We start from the raw sequence: 19,814 nt of genomic DNA, 5'->3' as shown, positions 1-19,814 counted from the left end.
ATCGTTACAGAATTCGGATTATACAGGAAAAATATTTAATCTGTTTAATTTGTGAAATTAAAGCATCACATTCCGAAGTATTAAGTAAAAGTATTTAACAATTATCTTTAAGTAAAAGATAATTGTTAAATACTTTTTTAGTTTCTTGCCACTGATCTATAGAAAGTTATTTTGTTGTAGAACACACATCAGACTGAGAACTTATACTGAAATGAATCATTTTTATAATGCTTTCTTTAGATATGCTTATACAGGATAATTTTAATTTATTTCTGTGCAAAATTTAAATAACTGAAAAACGATTACAAAATACTCTATAGTATAAAAGGTGGGATGAATTCTAAATTTTTTCGAATCTGAGTCCTTAAATACTCTTGAATCTTTCATATAAGAATAATTAGAAAATTGAAAGCAAATATTTATTTAGTATTGAAAGTTTTTAATTAAACAAAATTTGAAATAATATTTTAATGAAATCCAAGAATACCATTAAAAATACTTCTATTTTGTAAAGAAGATATAAATGGAACTAAGTAAATGAAGTGCGTAATTAAATCACTTAAATTTCGAGATTAATTTTCTAAATGTAGTTTGACAAGAAAAGATTTAGTAATATTTCAAATGTTCAAGATTCATTTTTCCAGAAATCAAAGCAAGTCTAAACGAGGAAAGATAATTTTTCGACATGAATAAGCACTAAATTTTAAACACTTAATTCTCTCTACAAAATTCAGAAAAATGAAAAAGTTGTTTATTTTAATGTTTCGTAGATAAAGTAGAAGGAAATATTTTATTTATTTATTTAAAGTAGAAGGAAATATGTTATTATTCATAGATAAAGTAGAAGAAAATAAAGAAGGAATATTTGTGATTCAAATACAACTGAAACTGCATTATTACCGTTCTTTTTTTAATTAACGTTTCTATTGAACATCAATAAATTTAGTCGTCCCCAAATTTTGTGTTAAGACTTTAAACTATTTTTAGGTCAGTATACGAATGATAAAAAGAATGAGAAAATTTCTTTTTTCGAATCATTGTACTCAAATGAACACATTAAATACAGGACAACTGAATTCACGAAACTTCAATACCTCTGATGCTGTGCGGTTAATATTTTTACTAGAGTGCTCTGCACACACACAAAAAAAAAGATGATTAATTTGCAATTGAATGTGTACAGTACCTGTAATGAAATTTCAGCAATACCTGTAATTAATTTCTTATATCTGATAAGTATTAAAATAATATTGCCTTACTCTACTATTATTCAATAAATATTTTTATTTCTTCTTGTGGTGCAGATATTTCAACTTACCTTTTCATCATACGTGGGATATCACGCCAAAGGTATAGAGACTTTTCACAACTTGAATTCAAATCCTTGAAGAAAAATATCACAAATTCCATGTCAACGTTTCTAAAAGCTGTGAATGTATATAAAATAATGTGGGATTTTCACAACATAAGGTAAGAAGAAAGCTGTTTACAATTTAGTGTTATATATATGAAAGCAAACAAACCGTTCTACTTTAGAAGGACAAATAAGCACAAAACATAACCCATTTTAGTGATGAAATCTAAGTTATTATCAAAAATTTTGGAAAACATTGACTGAAAATTATCTTCTCATTTGACCTTGGCTGGTTAGTTTGATGTAATCAAAAATCTGGTATCGTTCCAGAGCTTATTTTATTACCTGTGTAGGTTTCATCAGTCGGGTTATAAAGCAACAGTACTATTGAAAGCGCGGGGAAACAGTTAGAGAAAATCTGTTTTAAATCTGTGTTAATCTGTAAACACTGTAATTAAACCTTTGAAGTTTAACTGATGCATAAAAAAAGATTATAGATTTCCAATTTCAGCAAATTGTTTTTGTAGCACGAACTGTTTAACAGTAAGAATTCAATTATTATTTGTATGAGAGAAGGGATGCCTTACTGGGGGATTTTCGAAGAAAAAAAAAGACTTATATCTATATTACTTTTGGGAAAACCACGAAAACAATCACACAGCCAGCCCATTCACGGAAATATGAACCTAGATAAAACTACCAGCAGTGCTATTACAGTGGCTTTGTACTACATGTTTTTTGATTAGCTCCAAAATCATAGATCACACAGATTGAGGCCTGTGAGCGTGATACTGATGTAACTGATGAAGATCGGTTAATCACTTTTTCTCTATCTAAAATGTTGTTGCGATGACTGCTGAACTCAAGATGCAATCTAGAGAGAAGCTCCATCTTGCAGAACAATTTCCAGAGCTGTAGCTAGGAGTTTCAGCGCCCGGGGACAACTGAAGATCTCGCGCCCCCACCAGTTTTCCAAGAGTGGAGAACCTTTTATCGTAAAACTTCGTAACTTGACTTTGGCGCCCACTGGAAGCTGCGCCCGGGGACAAATGTCCCCGCTTGACTCCCCCCAGCTACGCCTTTGACAACGTTTTTAAATTTCTGTAATAGTTTCATATATATACATATACAAATCATTATTTTCTGCTGGAGAGTGGTTTCGAAGGAAATTAGATTATTCACGAGTTTTATTATAAAACAGGAATCGCTGCATAATAGTGTCCCTTCGGCGTAATGCGCCGTTCGCTGATGAGGATAAAAATTATGTTATTATTGTTTTGCGAAATATTGCTTAATTATTACGTAACTCTCGCGTTAACGGCATTTGCTTATTGATCAGTTTGATTTTCGCTCTATCAGTTATCATATGGTATTGTAATAACTGTTAAAAAATGCTGTATTGAATCATATTTTTTGCCTAATTTATTAATATACGTTACAATTTAATTAATAATTTTAATTTATTTTTCTTGCTTATTTTATTAACATAGTTGGAAATTTTCATTTCCGTATATAAGGGACAAAAATAAACAATATTAACGAACTGAGAATTCGGCAATTTATTTAAAAATACTTATGAGTCCGTTATCAGTATATATGAATGGAATGTATATAGGAATGACAGAATTTAAGAAAATGAAGCTTGTTAGTATTTATGTTTTGCTTTCTATGAAAATAAAAGCAAACAAATTTTTAGTAATAAGTAACATCATATAGCGTTTCATCATATAGCAATTTCTGATTGTCTCCCATTATTTTTTAGAAAGCAAGTACATCTAACTTCAGTATCCGCAAAATTTTAATATTTTAAATTCTAAACTAACACCGTGCAGCAATTTAAGGCTAACATTTATTGAAGTATTAAAAGATGGTCAATTAATAAGGCACTGCCGTTTCTAAGATGGGAAAACCGTTTACCATATGGTTTGCGGCTAAAAGTTTTCATCTTTTGCAATCTTTTAAAAAATGGAACTTTTCCGATTTGTCAGACTCTTCTAGTTAACAAACACTTAATAATATAAGAAGTTAAGAAAATTCGAACCAAATATAATTCATGTTTATTACTCAATTAAATTTGACTTTTTTTATTAATTTAACTTTAAAAAATGTTTCAGTGAATTTTGGGAAACGATAATATATTCACTTACTCAGGGAAAAAATATTAAAATAAATATGCATACCTTGCATCGGTTTTTATTCGTATTACAATTTAGTTGCAAGTATTTATATTTTCTTCTTTATGAATTTTGAATATTATTTGATTTTTTTGAAAAATCAGTTTTTTCCAATCCATGTCTCCGAGAATAAAAATGATTTTCTTAATGGAAAACATAAATTTTTCATTTCTTTCTTCATTTTTTTTTAAAATTTGTATCATGTGAAGATGTAGAATGTTCTTTAAAAATGTAGGTTCACAACAGCAAAACTGTCACAGCTTGCATGCATGTATAAATATATGTTTATGTGCCACAGCTTTCATGTGTTCTATGCAAATATACACAGAGCACAGAAAAGACTTCTGGAAGTCTGTTTTTGACTTGCTTCTAAGAGTAGTTGTCTTATTCCATTTCAAAAAGAATTTCCTTTGAAAGGCAACTTTTGCGAAAGGAAAGAAATTACAAGGAGACAATGAGTTCGCAAATTTATTTCGTAACATGCGAGACAAGTGAGTTCACAATTTTATTTTCGGAACAGAAGCGATTCTACGAAATGGTTATTGAACGGTAAAGAGATTCATTATCATGCAATACAAATCATTTGGAATAATGTTTTTGACTGAATAATGCAAGATAGGAGTCATCTGATTAATTTTAAGCCATTTACAAGTCAATTACTCGGCCAAACGTTTAAAAATTCAAAATTGTTTTACACATCAGCTTATGAGATAAACCTAATAATATCACTTAATAATACATTTAGATAAAAAAAAGAGAGAAAGCTTATATTCTAGTATATTTTGCCGCTGTTAAACATTCTGAAGTAAAAGATACATGTTTTATTTATGATATTATGTATAATTTGATGTAATAAGAAGTATTGTATACATATATGATGCACAATTTTGAAATCTGCAAAATAAAATTCGTTACATGTATGCAAAATAAATTTAAAGTAGTAGCCGATAAAATGGAGAAAGTAAAAATTTACTATTACAAACATAAGAAAAGAAAGAAGGAAACGAAAAAAGAGGAGAATTAATTAAAAAACATCTCAAAATTTATTAATATTCTTTATAATATAAAAAATAGATATTATAAAAAATAGGTGTAATAGTAATAAATATGTATTATGCATGATTAATAAAATTAAGCGAAATATTTCCGTATGATTACTTCTTAAAAGTGTAATTGGAATTTAAGGTTAAAAAATACCTGTAGCAATTCAGATATTAACAATATTCGTAAACAATATTTGGAGTTATTATTACTTAAAAAAAGATGCCAAAGTTCAAAACGCATTTTGTAATTTTTTGCAGGTATGCCTAGAAATACATCTGCTTTAAGATGATGATAAACCATTTATAGATTATAATTAAAAATTTACAAAAAATTACTGAAAAATACAAATTTCAAAAACAAATAAATAAGTGCTAATTTTATTCGAATTGAACCTAGATTTCGAACTGTGAAAACAAGTGAAGTAAACGTAATAAAAAATATACTAATAACTATACGTATATACAAAAATCAATTAACGTTGAGGAGCTAAATTTTCAGAGCTATTTTTTCAAAACCTACTCGGACTATTTTTATAAAACTTGATAGTGCAGGTTTGAAATATGTGGAAAAAAATTGCTACGTCATTTCAGAAGAAGTCCGATTTTGTATCAAAATACCTATGTTAGAACAATACTGTACACAAAATTTGATATGATATGTAATGAAAACAAATTTAGAAGTGGTAGAAATACCAATACTCAATTGTGATAAAGACAAAGAGGAAAAAGATGAAAAGGCGTAAAAGGTAGATCCATATTGAAGAGAAAGAATTATGATTGCGTAGAATACTAATCCATAATAAATAGGAAACTTGGCAATCCAGGCGGATTAAATTCCATTTTTATTTAAATTCACATTTGCGGCCACAATTCATTTGACACACTAATCGTGCCTATTTCCAGAACATTTACATTTTTTAATAATTTTGCAATAGGAAGAGAACACACCGAAATTGCATCCAAGCAACTCAGAGGGTAAAGCTAAAAGGGCGCAATCAATGTTACGCAAGCTTTGGCATAGATTTATCTAGAAGTAATGCGGTCCAGAAATGTTATCAATCTTTTTTAGAATAAAGAGGAATAAAAATGAGGAATTAAGAAGCTATTATTAAATTAAACTCTAAAGCTGATTTATTTATTTTTTATCTTACACACGCACAATATATATACGCAAAATATCACAATTACACTCACAAAAAATAGTTTCACACTTACGTCTAAAGTAGTAGTTCCCATACTTCTTTTATTTTTGAAGCATTCCTTTTACGTTCCGAGAATAATTTTAGGCTTCCGATTATCGACTTGTTGTTAATAATTGTTGACTTGTTAATAAATCCAATGAATGACATTTTTTCATTTTACGATGCTATCTTTTATGAATTCTTCTGGTATATTAATTAATATGGGTACAGCGAGGCACTTTTTTTAAATGTTTAAAATATAAATGGCAATCGATTATGCTTTGATATTTATTTATTTTTTGATTATTAAGTTTTATTGTGTTATCATTGCAGTTTACATGAAAATTTTGTGTCTGTCACACTTCTTTTATACATAAACTGGACAGAAAGCTGGAACAAATTGGGAATACAAAATGGCCATGAAGTATACAGGATCCTGAAAAACGCTCAAGAAGAAAACGTTAGAGTTTTCCAAGACTGGGGAAATGTTTCATTTGAACTTCAAAGCGTTGGTTTGTTTCTTGAATATTTTCTAAATATTGTTATTTGTCCACTGCACTGTTCGTTATTTATTATTGCTATTAGTGACATTATTGTTAATGTTGCTGTCGTTGTTTTAATTTATATAACATATACAAACATATACATAACCCATGTATACATATGTATTTTTGAGGGCATATCTATTATCTATCTCTCTATTTATATTATATGTAATATTATTTATATTTATATGTAAGATAAAAATATGAACTCTGTTACCGAAATTCAGCTCCTACATACGCTTCAATCAGCTAAAACCTACGTTTAGTTTTAATATTAACAAACAAATAATACTTACAATAAAAAATTACCTCTTAAAAGTTAATATTAATTAATTTGAACATCTCGTTTAGTTTAGATTATTTATTTACCCGCTAAACTTTCATCTTCAGAGTGTTCTTTAAAATCGCATACGAGCTGCATAAAATCAAGTTGATATTGAGTATTATTTTAATAAGACAATCTAATGTACATTAACTTCCCTTTTCAAGATGATACCATAGTCTCTCATAGTGCTGCTGCAGTGTTCCTTAACAATAGAATAAACTACTTTAATTTTGAAAAAAATTTAAGTCCTATGAAAGTCGTTTGCTGCGAATTGAAACATTTTGATAAATTTTGCAACATTGAGTTACTTCATTACGGAAGTGAATAAAGGCTAAAACATGATAAAGATATTTTCTTTCTTTAGGTACTTGCTTCGAAGAAAATGTTCCGTTGACAGAATTATCACGAAAACTGACATGGCCTGATACATCTCATACGAAGAATGCGGTATCGGATCCATTGTGCTTGAATAGTAACTTATCCTCCTCCATTTTGACTGCTATTCTTCTGTCATAATTTTTTTTTCAGAATATTCGATTAAAGAATTTTTAAATTTTATTATTTTATTATTCATACTTAACATGTATTTCATGTCACGAGATTTTCATGAAACTCTCTTTATCCTATTTTTAAAAACTCTATAATTGGAGGTACTTGTTTAGCACCAGTATTTATGAAAATGCGTAATTAAACTTTTTTGAGCACTCTGTGTGTTGGTCTTTGCTTCCAAATTGTTTGTTATCTAAGAAATATTCAAATTTCTGCATATGTAATTAAGCTTGTAATGTGTGTATTTTGTTATAATTCTGCTACAGTGCAAATGAATATACCATACTATAATCTGTTACTTTAAAATAGTATAAATTCAAGGTTATTTTCCTTCGCCCGACTCGCCTTGCAACTATGAGAATGACAGTTGCAGTAGACAGCTTGAGTCGCTTAATTTTTTCCTCCATTTCCGTTTAACATGTTTCGCTGTATTAGATCTGTGCGGCAACGACCTTGAAATGCCTCTTTTAAAGTAACAGACTATAGGAGGGCTGCTGTTATGTAAAATTCTGAGGCATTAATTTTTTTCGGGCTTACGAAGACTAACGTTTTATTAACAAAATGTACCAATATTCTTTTTTTTTTTTTTTCTTTTTGAGATTCAGTACCATAGCTTGTTAATTAATGATATGAGATTCAGCTAGTCATCTAAGAAAGAAAACGACAATGTTTTTCATTTTGTGAACTCTTAACACATATGCTATTAATCTTTCTTTCGAGGAAAAATGAATTACACCCATTTATACATTTTACTTTCTTTATAAATACTAAATATGAAGTGAAATATAATGAGTTATGACTGACCTTAACTTCAACAATATGATGAACATTAATGGGCTAACGCCATTTTGTGCTAAAATATTTAAAAACAGCATATCTTTAGAATTTCTGATAGACAATCTCACGCCCTGGAGATAAAAAGGTTTTATTCCCTACAGTGTTGTTACTGCTCGCTTTGAAATTGATGAGTTTTTTTAATAAAAAATTCGCTAAAGTTTTACAAAATATGAAATAGACACTAAAACAAATTCCAAATTCGGTCTTCCAGGTGCTTATGTTTGGGTGAACGACTATATTATTCAAAATTTCATGACTAGTACTGATGTAGTATCTAGTCTAGGTACTGCTGTTTTTTTAAGCTTCATATAGTCTGCTTCAGGGATAACGCCCATTTGGGTTAAAATATTCTTTTCTAGAAGACTGAAATAGAAAAAATATTTTAACGTTAAGTTTATTTTATTGAATGATAAAATTCCAATGACGGCACTGCAAAACTTTTCGAGATCAATTTGATTCCATATTTGCAATACGAAAAATATCCTCTTCATAGCTAAAAGCAACATCAACCAAATTCTGCTCTTTCGAGGGCCAGTTTATGAGGTGTCCTTTAATCACGATCTGCATAATATGTTATGTTGAGAAAACATTTGGAAATAAATTTACAATACTTGATCATTATCCCTAGATTCTCCTCCTATTAACTTAAAATACTCTTTCACTTGTAAAATTGGTTATAATATTGCATGAAAAAGAACACCAAGACCTTGAAAGATCAATACAAAATAATTTATTTTACCGTTTGGAATATTTTGGGAGAATATTTGTTTTCATATCTCAACTCTTAATTAGTCAAATTTCGTCTTTGACACTGTTAAAAATCTGTATCTTTTAATGTATCAGTGGCGAAGAATAAATGTTTAACTTATAGACAGTTGTAACAATTTTTTAGCATTCTTTTTTTTAGAAATTAAAATCTCACAGACAACTGTTACTGTTTGTGCGTCAAAATTTTACTTGACTGGGTAACGATTATGGCTTAAAATATAATGATAGTTACTCAGTGTGCGTTCTGATAAAAAAAAAAAAAGTTTACCAAATAATTTTCGGTTATGTTACTCATACTTTCACCAAGTCAGGAAAATAGTCTTAAAATAACTAAAAATACGATAACAGACAAACATCTGTAAAATCCACTCGGAAATAATACTAAAATTTTTGTTGAATAATTGCGAGTTACAAATAATGAAGTGCAACCTGCATCAGTTACCATCTTTGCCTTGAAGTAAATGCACCATTTGACAGTTAGATCATCAATGAATCAAAAGTAATTTATACCGAGAGCAAATTCTTTTTATTCTAGATTTAGAAGCATTCTAGGATTAATAAATATGTAGTATTTCAATTATTTAAAACTCATTTTTATAACCTTAGTGATCTACTATTTTTTAAAATTTAGATTGGAAATTGGAGAAAAGAGTGTGTCAGGCGAGCTTCTATTATGGAGCTCAATGGTCTTCTTTCGACTACAGCCAGTGTACAAGCTTTCAGCCTCAAATTAAAGGTAAAAGTGATATTAAATTGTATTCTGATCAAAACAACTATAGCAGTAAACAATTCACATTCAGATCTTGAAATTTCTTGAAAAAATTAAATTTTTTTTTTGATATGATATTTTGGTAATTTCCTTATATTGCTTTTGTTAATTTTCTTAATTTTAAGTGTTTTTACACTTTTCCAGTCTTACTGGTTTCTGTCATTTTTTTTTGAACGGGAACATGAAACTTAATAGCTTAACAGTTTAACTTTTTAAAACAAACTGAACAGTTTTTCTTTCCCGTCACTTACAGTTTTGAATAGCTTTCCGCATAGGGGGACGACCAGTTTTACACTTGCGATAAGAGTGAAGCTCCGTGCCATTTGTGATTGAGAACAATCCTGAGTACGGATTCAATGACCTTCCGAGCCCACCAGCGGCCAAGCGGTAAAGTCGCTGACCACTGGTAGTTCGGTCCGAGGTTCGAATCCCGCGAACGGGCTGGCTGCATGGGTGTTTTCGTGGTTTTCCCCATGTGTAACGTGTATATGAGCCAGTTTCCCTTAGAAAGACCTCCACGAAGGCATCCCTCCCCTTAGGCAGATAGCCCTAGTGTGCTTTACCATAATTAAATACACCACACCACACCACAATGACCTTCCACTCCTCTTCTTTATTACCAGTATACCGAGAGGACGTTCTTCTCGTTAGTATTTCAAGTTGCACACAGATACCATACACCTACAAGCAACCAAGAAGGGCCCGCGCTAGGCATTTTCCCGTCCGATGCATTCCTCGAAGGTCCTAGATTTTGCTGCACTGTGCCTCCCTAAATTCTAAAATTTTTGCCACCTCTGAATTCTGATACCCAGAGTCTTCATCAAGTTCTAAAAATTTCGCATCTCTAAATTATGCTGCTCGATGCTAATCTAAATTCTAAAACTTTTGCAGTCGGGTGCGGCCACAGTGTTTACACCTGCGCTGACAATGGCCCTACATCCAAGGCATATATAAGCCCAAGTTCCTTGAGGAGATGCTTCGATATATGAAAGGCCTACCAACGGCCTAGAGGTAAATTCGCTAAACATTGATAGATTTTTTACTCGGGTTTGTATCCCGGCCAAATGGGCTGACTGGATTAGAGTTTTCGTGTTTTTTCCCATGTGCAAACATAGATGCGAGCCAATCTCGTTTAGACTCTCCTCTACGAAGGCATCTATCCGCATAGGAAGATACCCCTCGAAGTGCTTTACCTTAATCAGTTAATCTAACCTAAGTAATATATTATGAAATCTGATTCTGCATTACTCGCTGTTTATGAATTGAGATTCTTTTAATGAAAAATTTATTTAGAAACGAATTTGGACTCAAAAATTTTTGAATCGCTATTCTTCATCACGTCGCTAGAGATAAGCAGAATATTTAGTGAAAAGAGTAGTAAAGTGTTTGCTAATAAATGTATTTATCTTAATTTAATACCATTGGGAAAGAGAAAATGCAAGTAAGTATGAGCAATAAAGAGTTCTGTTAAAAAACCCAGAAACTGTAATATTTACAACAATTAAAATTATACATTTTTATCCACTTAACGTATTTAAGTGATATTTGCAGTTATGTTTTTTAATTTTTTAAACAATTTTTCCAAAGCTTAGCTATATATGATAGCAGTACCAAGCATACACAAACAAACTTAAGTTTGCTCTTTAGAGCTTATACATAAAATTAGAACTTAATGAATTTTAAGGTATATATATATTAAAGATGAGAATAATTTAATCCCTGATTTTTTTTTAAATAGTAAGATTGCTTGAAGGAACACTTTGACTGATGTTGTTGAAAAACATCATAAAAGTATTATATTGAAGAAATTAAACAGTAATCATGTTTTTAATCTAAAATACGGAATTAATTTTCGCTTTAGGAATTAATTTTCGCTTTAGGACGAAAAAATGCGGTTGATACTTCGCGTCTAATCGTTGGGTATACAGTCAGTAGATTATTGTAAGAGGACGCTGCTTTTTAACGTTCTTCTGTTAGCAAATATTATTAGCCGGCACAATTTTGTAACAATATGTAAGAAAGACAGTAACTTTATTGCTTCATAGGAGGCTTCTCAAGCTTAGTAACTTAAGTGGGCCTAAACAAACATCGGTATAGAATAGGCCGCAAGGGAAAAAGTGCCATTTTCATAATTACGTATTTAAAAATGAATAAATGTATAAAATCTTATATAATACAGTTACGAAATGTCCAGGCGCGGCAAGATAGCTTCCCCGCAAAGCAGGTTTAGGGTTGCTATGAAATGGCGAGGGAAGGCAGGGCTGCCACATTTGGCAAGAAATCTCCCATTTGGCGATAAAATTGTCGATATGCCATGGACGAATGGAAAACCTTTTGGAACGAATTCTTACCGGTTTAGCCCAGAATGTTCTCGAACACAATCCAAAAGCTATATAAACCCCTCTGGTACGCGGAGAGTCAGTTAGTTAGTGTCTCGTCTAGTGAATCAGTTCGTGCGGAGTCGATCGAGTTGACAGTCGGTCAGCGAGTGCCGAGTTGGTCATCGAGTGCACCGAAAGAGTCTCTTAGTGTACCGCGGTTAGTGCATCATCAAGATAGTGTGTTGAGCTCCAGGAACGACTGAACCAAGGAGTCGGGTGTTGTACTCCACGGTATCGTCGAATGCAACGCGAGTTGTAGCGCGGAGAGTCTCGAGAGTACGTAGAGTTCCGAAAACGACCGAGCAGAGTCGGGAGCTGTAATCTGGTGCTTTGCAGTGAAGCTGTCTTCACCGTTGTAGCCTGATAACCTGAAGGCTGAGTCGTGATTGTTCCAGCGAGTTTATAGTAGATCTTTGACGACTGTAAACGTGATATACGAGCTGTCTTGAATAATACTGGCCAATAAAAGTGTGCTTTGATACTTCATCAAGTGCTGTCGTCGTTATTCACTCCTATTCCGTACGAACACCGTAACGTGCGAACGTAAAGGAAAATAAAATAGTAGATACCTACTGTTTCTTTCTCGACACCTGGCATTTTCTTGAAACAAGCTTTCGGATGTCTGGAAATATGCTGCTCGCACTAATGACTTTCAGAACACAGTTCAGATGCCTGTCTGTTAACTACTTCATTGAAATTTTGCTTTAGAGCTCAGTCACTTTCTTTTTAACTGAAACTATGAATGTGTGAATAATTTCTCCTTTATGTTACAGTATGCTTTCGTGGTGTAATTGGAAAGTTCGTTCAGTTAGGAGTCAGAAAGTTCAGAGTCTGGGGGTCCCTGCTGATTTTTCATGTTTAAAGGTAATGGCTGTACCAATGAGCTGGCACTTTCCCAACATCGGTTGAGAAAATACTCTTGTAAAGAGATCGTTTCAACTATCTTCGTTTGGCACTCGAGATTTTATTCACCTACATCGATAGTCGATGGAACGTAAGTTTTTATTAATATATTACAACTACACATTTTTTGTTACTTTCTCAGGTAAATCGAGGATCGCAGGAAAGTATGTCAAGGGCCACATGTCGTCCGCGAGTTTGACATGCTTGTTTTATAGGACCTTACGTTTGTTACTTTCCTTATTTCTCTGGTTGCGCAATCTGTATTTTCTAGAGAGAATTACTTGTTGTTGGAGAATTTTGTTAAATTTTTGATAATGACTGCGGATATATGACCCCATGAGTCGACGTTGAATGTTCATGCCTCTCTGCAATCTGCAGGGACCGGTGGTTTCGTGATCTGTTCATTCGACCGAAAAGCGTGCTTCTAAATTGAGTACTTAGATGTCTACATCATTTACATCCAACGAAATAATAGCGATTCGCCGCAAATGATTCGCTACAAAATATACGAGAGCACTTCATCTGAGAAGAACCATTTCTGAACTCTCTATTATTGTAATTATAATTCAAAAGATTTGTATTCTTTGATTCTAACAAATGTTGCAGACAGAAAAAATGACAGACTTCTTTTCTTTTAAACATGTGGATTTCTTATAACTACCTTTTTAAAAACACCTGGATGAGGTGAATAATCATAAAGCTGAATAAAATCTGCTGACAGTGTATTTGAAAGTTTAAGAATAAGCTGGAAGTGCAACATTTAAAGTTCACATCCGGAACATATTTTTACCAGTCAAGTAATATTGCATTTTGCTCTGTATAGGACCTAATTGGTCTTACGTTTCATTCTGGTATTTATAATGGCAGGATGAAACTTCAGAAAGAGTAAAAATGTAAGATAAGGAAGAGATACCTAAGCCCATTTTGTTGACAGAAACGGATTGTAAAAAGTTAAATGTTTTATCAATTGATAAAGTTTTGCCTTCTGTTTATTTTGAAAATAGGAATTAGTTAATATGTGTATAATTTGAATTTTTGTAAACCTTTTATTTTATAAAGCTTTTATTTTTCATTGTTTGTTTTAGATTTTAGTAGTCAGTGTCCTGTCGGTTTCAAGAAAATTAGCAAAAATCTCTGCTATGAAATACACAACGAGAAATATGATTGGGATACTGCGAATGACGTATGTGCCAGGACATCAAGTCGTATTCTGACTATTGACACATTGAATCAAACTAACCTTTACGCTGCTATGGGTATGGAAAAAATTTGCGTATTTTTATTTACCATTATTTAAACTTCAAATATTTATCCAACATAACACTTCTTGCATTATACGTAAGGCATTCTAAGGTGTAATTATGGCACGTGATTTATACAGATTTATATGTCAATTTATAAAATTTAAATAATTATTGAAAATCTTTGTATCTGAATTTAAGAAACTAAAGAAATTTTTCTACGATAGGAAAAAAATGTACATGAAATAAATGTATTATAAAATAGCATTTTAGTTAAGATTAATGTTTTTGAGAAAAAACATTTGCTTTCGCTTTATATTTTGTGAGTATTTGTTTTAGCTTCTGCCCTCGCTTGCGTATAAAAATGAATCCAGCCTGAATTAGTGGAATCTAAAGAAACACGTACTAAATTTAAATAATTTTATCAAAAAAGAATTTTAATTTACGAAATGCTTCAGATCTATACAACGTAGACTAAACATTAAACAACTTTTATTATGATTTCAAATTTTATTAGCAATTTGATCTTCAACTTTTCATTACTATGATCCAAGTTCTATAGCTCCTCACATACAGTGATTCAAAAGTCCGTAAATGTTTTAAAAATTCATAAAAATCGGACAAATGGATATTAGGAAAGTCAGTTTTAGCGAAAATAAATTTATGGTGGATAAATTTTGTTCAAATTTTGACTTATGTGTATATTAAAGGGAAGTAATACTTTCGTGGTAAGCTTTGTTCCTTTTGTTGTAAATTTTTTACGTTTCTCTTATATTTATATTTATTTATTTACTCATTATTTTCTCTTGATTTGATTTAATGAATTCGCTAATTCTTTTTCTCAGTTTCCTTGTCAGCTAATTTTTTTCTCATTTTTACTTACTGTGTGTCTATCTTTCCTCACCTGTTAATTGCTCCACTAAATAATACTACAGAATTTAATTCTTCTTATTATTGTTTCTTTAATTCTTTTTTTTTCTCTTTTTGTTGTGCTCCCGTGTCAGTTTTCTTTGTTTTTTACTTCGTTTGTTTTTTATTTTCTAATCTTTTGATATTACAAATTTTAACTTTTCATTTTGTGCGTTTTCTCTTTACTATTCATTTTTTGCGTTTGTTGTTAACTGCTTTGTTTCCCTGTTTAACTATGATTAATCACTTTTCACCCTGTCTAACTCCATTAATCTCAATTCAAAATTTCCCATCAAGCAACAATTTTTTAAAACATTCATTCGTTTTACATAATTCATTTTTATTGCATTGTAAATATAATATATTTATTCTCTCTTTCATTTCTATTAAATACAACGAAAAATCTTTCAGTAATGTTTCTAAAATTCTTTTTTACTGCAAATTAGTTTTATTTCGACCGAGGTCGTACAGGATACGTGATACACGTCGAGAGCTTCCATAAATCAAATTTGAGCCGTTCATCTTTATTTAGAACTCCCAAATTAGTCTTCAGATTTTGCTGTCGTAGAACAAAAGCCTTAATGTAAAGCTGAGTCGGCGTGTAAAAATATTCTTCGCTAAAAATTTCAAAAGTATCTTTAACTTTCTGAAAGTGCTGCATGAATTATTTCATAAGTATTCCTATCATAAATAATTATATCGATAGAATTCCCATTAATGAAAATTTCAATATTAAATTATTTGATAACAGAAAGAATTCTCTTCATGTTTTATTTTTTATTTTTTCCGTTGACATTCATGATTGCAAATTAGATTAAGTTTAAATTACGTATGAAACTAGTATTTAAAAAGCGTGGAGTAGCAAGCCTAGTGACCTGCCGACACTGCGATTCAGGATATTTTTAGTTAATAGCCGTCCTGGTGAGTTTTGATGGAGGTATATTTATCTCTTCAGTTTAACGCTGGGCAGAAATGATGTGTATAGATATTGAAGCTGGGTAACTGCAGTATTGCGATCATATAACTTGTTATCCATTAAAAATGAATCGCATAAGTAACGTTAACAGCTTTTGTTACTTTTAAATTTTTTTTATTAATGTGCCTGCGTAATTGAGTTTTATCCCTGTTTTCTTAGCTATGTTCAAGACAGACTTTTAGTTAGTTTGCTGCAAGTGTACTTTGTTTGAGCAGGGGGAGATTAGGCAGCGTAAGGAAGCTAAGCTGAGCAAAAACTCATGAGAGTTCTTGGTCAGGAACTCGATTATTTAAGGAGGTCTAACTATCTGAGTACCTTATCCCATATTATAAATCAAACATTTAAAGCATGTTCATCTTATTGGAGAGAGAAAATATTTCAGAACCGAGTGGTCGTAAAAATTTACTGGTTGTTCAGTTTTTGCTTTGATTAGATACAATATTGCACGTATTTTACATAAGTTCAAATTTTGCGTCGTTTTCTCTCTAATAGAGTTCTGTCCCAAAAGTTCTTATTCTATGTGTGACACACTGGTAATGAAATTGAATTAATTATTTGTCTTCAGTCAAAAAAAATCCACTTTCTTGCGATTCATTTTTATGCGCATCTGGTTCTTATATATATATATAATATATATATATATATAAAATAATATATATATATATATATATATATATTATTTTTACAAATATTTTGAACTCTTGATTGGTTTTGGGGTTATTTTGTGTATTTGACAAGTATTTGAATTATTTCGTTACAGATTTAAGAACACATTATTGGATCGAGGGGAAAGATTCATTCAAAAACCCTCTTCTAGCAGAATATTCCAAAAGGTGATTTTTTAAAAATCTGTACAAATTAATTCTAATAGTTGTAAGGATCTTAAGTTTTACTAACGTTTATTTTTATTTTAAATCTTTACTATCACTTCTTATTTTCTACTTCCGGCCAGAATTAAAAGCTTTAACTTATTTAAGGAAAATTTGTCTGGCGAACGCCAAGTACTTAAGTTGTGGCTTTTTGCCAAGCGAGAGAGAGGAAGGAGTTAGTCGCTTGCCTTCGCAGTTTTACTCGGTTGCTGGTTGCCTTCCAGGCCAGAGGTTTAATCCTCGTGATAATTTTAAACGTATTGTAGTGTTAACAGTTCTCTGTACTACATACGGCTTCCTGTTAATATACGGCCAATCTTCCACGTAGGCCCTTGTTTATTATTCCAAAGTTAAGTTAGAGTTTAGTTAAATATTTTTATATTCTTACGTTCAGACCACAAGTAGTTGGTCTCTGTATTCCGAAGTACGGAAATTTTTGTAAAGAGTGAAAAATAAAGGGTTTCGTATACCCTTCCTGTGTATCTTGTCTACTTCCCACATTTATTGAACATAGCTTTAGTAAGCTCCCTGTTCCGAGTCAGGTTCTTCAGTGTTCCCCAAGCAAGTAAGGAGAAACACTGAACCTGATAGTGGCGCCCAACGAAGAAGAATAGCCATGGCCGAGTTTCAAGAAGAACCTGAGCTGCCTGCAGAAGCGGCTCAGAATCCAGAAATGCCAGCTGCCGCCCTGGAAGGATTTGGTTACATCGTCCAGACCATGCGCGCTTCTAGACCATGCGCGCTAAAACTAGATGACCACTTCATGCTCTACCCCGTGCACTAGTTTCAGAAAGTTACCTTAGCTACCAGCGCTTTGAGGGGCCAAGCGGTTAATTGGTTCAAATGTATAGGCAGAAGTCTCTTGGGTCAAGCAGGAAGTCCCACCTATACTTACGAAAACTTCAAGACTGCCCTAGTAAAAGCCTTCCCTGTCGTAAGGGATCGTGCGAAATTAGAAACGGAACTTTTCAGCATATATCAGCAAAGAATCGAAAATCTCTCAAGCTTTATTTTAAGAAAAATTCACGTCTTCAAACTCTTGTATGGAAACCGTCCGGATCCTGAGATAATTCAAGTGATTTTGCCGAGGTTACTTCCCCAAGTACAAGACTTTATTGAATTAAGGAATCCGACTACACTGGAAAAGTTATTTGAGCTAGCAATCCAGTTTGAAAGTAGAAGAACGGCGGACATTGAAAGAAGACGCCAATATCAACAACGAAACCAATTTGGTCAGCCAAGACCACAGCAAAGTCAAGCACACGGCTACGGAAGCAAAGCGAATCAATGGGCAAGGAAACCCGAGCATCCAAAAACAGCCGGCGAACGTCGACAGTTCAATAGCAATCCAGAAAAAAAGTCTCAAGGCCAGTGGAAAAAGAAGGAAAGCATGGAAATGAAAAAAGATTTAAACTAAAACGGATTTCTGCTGACGAGAGGTTGCGGAAATCCGAAGGCCAAGAAAACCCCTCTTCCTACAAGTTAAATACAGTAATGGTGAAAAATCTGACTCTTCCGAAGATTGAAGTCTTGGTGAATAATATCCCAGCCACCGCACTCCTGGATACAGGCGCGCAGTGTTCCTGTGTGGCAGAAGATTTTTTTAGGAAGTATTTTCGCAAATACCGCATATATAATTCGGATAATACGACAGTGTTAGCGGCGCAAGGAGAAAAATGTAAGTGCGTAGGTAAAGTACCGTTGTATATCCGTATCAAGGACGAACAAGTAAAGGTGATGTTTTTTATAGTAAAGAATCTGCAAGCACATATAATTTTAGGAATAGATTTTCTTTCAGAAACACAAGCTACGCTGGATTTTAATGAAGCGTCCCTTAAGCTGACAATGAAACCAGTGCGTGTAGAAAACGCTGAACCGCCGATGTTAAAACTTGACCACCTCTCTAATGACGAGCAAGGAAGAATCCAACAAGTGGTAAGTGAATTTGCTTCGTTATTTAGTGATATTCCAGGATTTACTCAGGTTACTAACCATAGTATTGACACCGGAGATTCAATGCCAGTTCGCCACAAAGCATACCGGTATGATAAGAATAAAGAAAAAATTATAGAATGGCACATCAGCGATATGCTACGTAAAAAGATCATAACGCCCATCTCAAGTAGTTATGCTAGCCCGGTGGTTTTATGTAAGAAAAATAATGACTATCCATTGACACATCCAAAAAGGTGGCGATTCGCGATTGACTATCGTAAATTAAACTCCATAATTAAATATCCGGTATATCCGTTACCTATTATTGAAGAAATACTAAGGAACATAACGTCGACCAAATTTATGACGATTTTAGACTTAACGACTGGTTATTTTCAAATAGGGGTTAGACCTGAGGACGTGCCTAAGACTGCTTTTATAATTAAGTCTGGCACTTATGCATTTCTGCGTATGCCGTTTGGCCTTTCAGGGGCACCGGGAACATTTCAGCGATGTATGGACATTGTGTTAAGGCCTGTTCTTGGAAAGTCCACATTTATCTATTTAGACGATATCATTATTACTAGTGATAATCTGGACGAACATGTACAGGATTTAAGACAGGTGTTTTCTTTAATTAATGAGGCCAGTCTAAAAGTTAATGTCAAAAAGTGCAAATTTGCAGCCCCTGAATTAAAATATTTAGGTTACAAAATATCTCAGAAAGGAATCGAGACAGACGAATAAAAAATAATCGCTGTGCAAAAGTATCCGCCACCAAATACGGCGAAGAAGCTAGCTCTCTTCTTTTCTAGAACTTTGTTCATATTATAGGTCCTTTATAAAAGATATTGCAGCTATTGCTGAACCATTGTTAAAATTAAAAAGGAAAAAGGCAAGATTCTCGTGGACGGCCGAAGCCAATAGTGTTTTCGAAAAATTAAAACAAGCATTAACGCAAGCCCCTGTGTTGAAATTTCCTGAAAAGAATGAGAATTTAGAAATTTCAGCGGATGCTTCGGATTATGCGGTAGGAGCGGTACTTTCGCAAAATC

General features: G+C 32.4%; 1 protein-coding gene across 3 annotated transcripts in view; it reads left to right on the top strand.

The window, feature by feature from the left end:
* LOC118195202 (uncharacterized) overlaps window positions 1-19,814 on the top strand; it is a 194,916-nt gene that overhangs the window by 99,679 nt on the left and 75,423 nt on the right. For all 3 annotated transcript variants that reach the window (XM_035366461.2, XM_085822497.1, XM_085822496.1), the window contains 6 exons: window positions 1,305-1,470; window positions 6,086-6,264; window positions 6,987-7,094; window positions 9,408-9,512; window positions 13,915-14,085; window positions 16,716-16,788. In XM_035366461.2, coding sequence (XP_035222352.2) covers window positions 1,305-1,470; window positions 6,086-6,264; window positions 6,987-7,094; window positions 9,408-9,512; window positions 13,915-14,085; window positions 16,716-16,788 — 802 coding nt within the window. The remainder of the gene's footprint in view (window positions 1-1,304; window positions 1,471-6,085; window positions 6,265-6,986; window positions 7,095-9,407; window positions 9,513-13,914; window positions 14,086-16,715; window positions 16,789-19,814) is intronic.

This window comes from Stegodyphus dumicola, chromosome 8 (assembly GCF_044657685.1).
Source record: "Stegodyphus dumicola isolate Sdum_Otavi_A_Nest chromosome 8, ASM4465768v1".
In the NCBI taxonomy this organism is placed as follows: domain Eukaryota; kingdom Metazoa; phylum Arthropoda; class Arachnida; order Araneae; family Eresidae; genus Stegodyphus; species Stegodyphus dumicola.
Note: the sequence above shows the minus strand (reverse complement) of the source record. Positions and strands in the feature narration are given on the sequence as shown.